This window comes from Chaetura pelagica, unplaced genomic scaffold, assembly GCF_000747805.2.
Source record: "Chaetura pelagica isolate M959 unplaced genomic scaffold, ChaPel_1.0 scaffold376, whole genome shotgun sequence".
NCBI classification, from domain to species: Eukaryota; Metazoa; Chordata; class Aves; order Apodiformes; family Apodidae; genus Chaetura; species Chaetura pelagica.
This window is the reverse complement of record NW_009953503.1, coordinates 40,677-43,928: the sequence shown is the minus strand read 5'-3', so window position 1 is coordinate 43,928 and position 3,252 is coordinate 40,677. Positions and strand designations below refer to the sequence as shown.

At 49.9% G+C, this 3,252-nt stretch overlaps 1 protein-coding gene across 1 annotated transcript in view; it reads left to right on the top strand.

Annotated features, from left to right (window-relative positions):
* CEP250 (centrosomal protein 250kDa) overlaps positions 1–3,252 on the top strand; it is a 38,759-nt gene that overhangs the window by 33,742 nt on the left and 1,765 nt on the right. The window contains exons 29-31 of the mRNA XM_009999362.1: positions 1,615–1,786; positions 2,171–2,278; positions 2,439–2,489. Coding sequence (XP_009997664.1) covers positions 1,615–1,786; positions 2,171–2,278; positions 2,439–2,489 — 331 coding nt within the window. The remainder of the gene's footprint in view (positions 1–1,614; positions 1,787–2,170; positions 2,279–2,438; positions 2,490–3,252) is intronic.

Here is a 3,252-nt window from a genome sequence, read left to right as displayed (position 1 = left end):
CAGCAGCAGGTAGGCCCTGTGATGGACCATCAGCCAGCTCAGCTGTCTGTACAGGATTCTAAAGGGGTTTCCCATCAAGATCTGGGAACACCTGTTCCCAGCAGTCTGTGACCTGCTTGGCCAAAGCAGCCCTGCCTGCAGTCAGCAGCCCTGCCTGTCTGTCCAGCTGCAGCCAGAGACTGTTCCCCTGCCAAGATGGTTTCTGTCAAGCCCTGGGCTCCTGAAGGAGCTGCAGAGCTTGTCCTTGGAATGAAATCAGGTCTCAAAGCTGGGGATGGGGAATTGGTTCCTTCCTGTCCAGGCAAGCTTAGCCCATGTGTCAGGTTAGGATTGGGCAGGGAAAGGGCACAGGTGGCCAGACTCATGTAGGAAACAGTAGAGTTTTCTGACAATGCCTGAGGAGCTGTGACCCGAAGGTGCTTGGGGGATGCTGCCAGGGACGTAGGTTTCTGAGCTGCAGTTTTTCCCATGTATTAAAAAGGATGGAATTTGTGCCACTGCCTGACCCAAGTTACAGCTTCACTGCCCCTTCAGGATGTGCTTGTGCTGCAGCCCAGAAGGCAGGAAGGCCAATTCGTGTGGATTTCTCCAAGGTGATGGGACTCAGCATTGCCAGTGGAGCAGCTGCACCAGCCAGTGCTGCAGACCTGCCTGGGCCTCTGCCAGGGCCTCAGCATTCCCTTGGGACACAGGCAGTTAAAACACTGTGTTTATGGATCGTGCATTTATACATGACTTGGGAAATGTTTCTGCCAGCCTGCCCAGGATGATGACAGGCATTGTTGGTGGGAAGCAGAGAAGTGACAAAGGCAGGAATCCTGAACACACTGGGAGATTGCAGGTACATCCATATGGATCAGGCATGCAGCAGCACTAGGGCAGGAAATGTAGTTGCATCCCTTTGGATCAGTACAGTATCAAGAGTACAGTTAGAGATGCTGTCAGAGGTGGCTTCAAGGAGCAGTTCACCAAGAAGCCCATGAGAGGGGGGTGGCTCTTGACTAGATTCAGAGCAATGCACAGGCCTTGGTTGAGAATTTGATTATTTTTTTTTCAAAGAACAGTTATGTAATTTGTAATGATGAGGTAACAGGTAAAGGGAGAAAAGAAGCAAAGCTGTTGTATTTTCTCACTTCAGACATGCTTCACCCACATCTTGCATATTGTGTGGTTGTCCAAGGACAAGGAGTGGAACTAGAGATAGGAGAATACCCAGTGAAGGTCAAAGAGGAGGACCAATGATGTTAAATGACTTCCCTAAGAGGAACTTGTCCATGTGGAAGTCTTCCTGATGGACAAGAAATGGCTGAGAGGGAGCTGGAAATACTGCAGACCTTTGTAAAACAATTAAGTGATTGAATAGGAACTTAATGTTTCCAGCCTCTCTCATAACCAGACTGGGAAACACTGAACAAAACTAGGAGAGAGAATGTTCAGAACAAACAACTCCAGTTCTCCAAGGTGATCTGGAGGAAAACATGGTGCTATTTTGGCCTGTGGACCAGGAGGAGAGGATGGGACTTAGCACTGTCCATTCCTGAGTCCAGTAACTCCCTGATGTGTTGATTCTGGCCCTCCTGACCTTTCGGTGGCACCACCAGCTCACACAGTCTCCTCTCTGCACACCCAGCAGGCTGCTGCAGAAGGGGAGCAGCTATCATGGCTCTCTGAGAAGAAAGCCCTGTCACAGCAGTTGGATTGTCTGCTGAGAGCAGTTGCAAGGCTGGAACTTGAGAAGGCTGAGCTGAAGCAACAGAATGTGGAGCTCAGGAGGACACTTGAGCAGGTAAAACAGGCTTTCAGTGCCTCTGCAAAGCCTTGTGGTCCTCTGGAACACAAGATGTTTCCACAGACAGCCCTTTGGAATCCTCTGCTTGTCTCCTTCCCTCTCCTGCATCCCCCTGTGAACACCCACTTTGTATTTTCTCTCCCCAGTCCCTTCACAAAGGTATGTTCCCACTTGCCCAGTGTCCCCATACAGGCACATTTGACTCTGTCAGGAACCTCTTGCTCTTTCTCTTCCATAATCTACATCAATTGCTTTTTGCCCCCAGTGTTCTTTCCTGCAATTAACTGTTTCTGAGCAGAGATCTTATCATGATGTCCAGGGTCCTTTTGCTCCTTGTTTGGTGGCAGGTTTCTGTGACCCTGTCTCCTATCCAACGTGCAGGTGGAGCGTGAACGGAGGAGGCTGAAGAGATACTGCAGGTCACTGCCAGATGCAGGTGGATTTTCTCTCTCTGAGTCTGACCAGCACAAGATACCTGCTTCTAGGCAGGTGAGAACAGAATCTTACCTGGTGGGAGGAGGCTCTGGCCACTTAGATGAACGATGGCAAATCCCAATGGGCCGCAGTATAGACCTAACAGAAGTCAAATATAGACCCTGGCCCTGACCAAACTGGAGACTAAAACTAAATCCTTGTGTTTTCTTCACAGGAAGAGTCTCACAGTTACTGCAGTCGTCGGTTGGCCGAGTTACAGAAGCAGGTGAGGAGCAGGAAAGGTCTCATCAGAAGCCACTCTGACTGTAGTGACAGGCACAGCCCAAGTTCTGTGTGGCTGTCAGGACTGAACACCAGGCAGTGTCAGCAGACCCAGCAGTTGGCCATGGCCATTCACATATGTCTGGTCTGTGCCTTCCCTAAAGGTCAGGCATGGTGGGAGGGAGATTGGAGGGAATTCAGAAAACTGTAACTCAGTGGAAAATAGAGAATATACTAAGGATGTTCCCCTTGAGATTTACTCATCTTCTTGACTCTTCCTATTTTCCCTTGGCTCAGTTAACAATGGAGCTTGTATCAGGGCTCCAGGGATCTGAGGCAGTGCCAGAGCCTGTAGCCTCCAGGCAGTCATTAGTGTTGCCATTCTGTGCTAATCATGATGCTAATTGCAGACCCAATCAGAGACCTAAGCACTGTATGGGCATTTGCTTTATCAGTGTAAGAATGAACAGTGCAACTGCTGACCCCTGCTGCATCCTTTGACAGTGGTACTGGCAGCAGCAGCACTCACTAGAGTTCTCTTCCATCTACTTTTATGGGTCTGGTCTCCCTGAGGAGGTGAATCCTCACAGGCTTTCAGGGCCAAATGCATGTAAGATCTCGCTCAGTGAAGTACCCGATGCTTAGCTGTGGCAAGTGAGCTCACAGCACTGCTGAAGCCACCAAGGTACACCTGAAAGATGTTTTCCCCAGGAAGCCTCAGTGTCTGAAGTTGTGTTGCTGCAGATAGCTAATGGAACCCCCTTCCC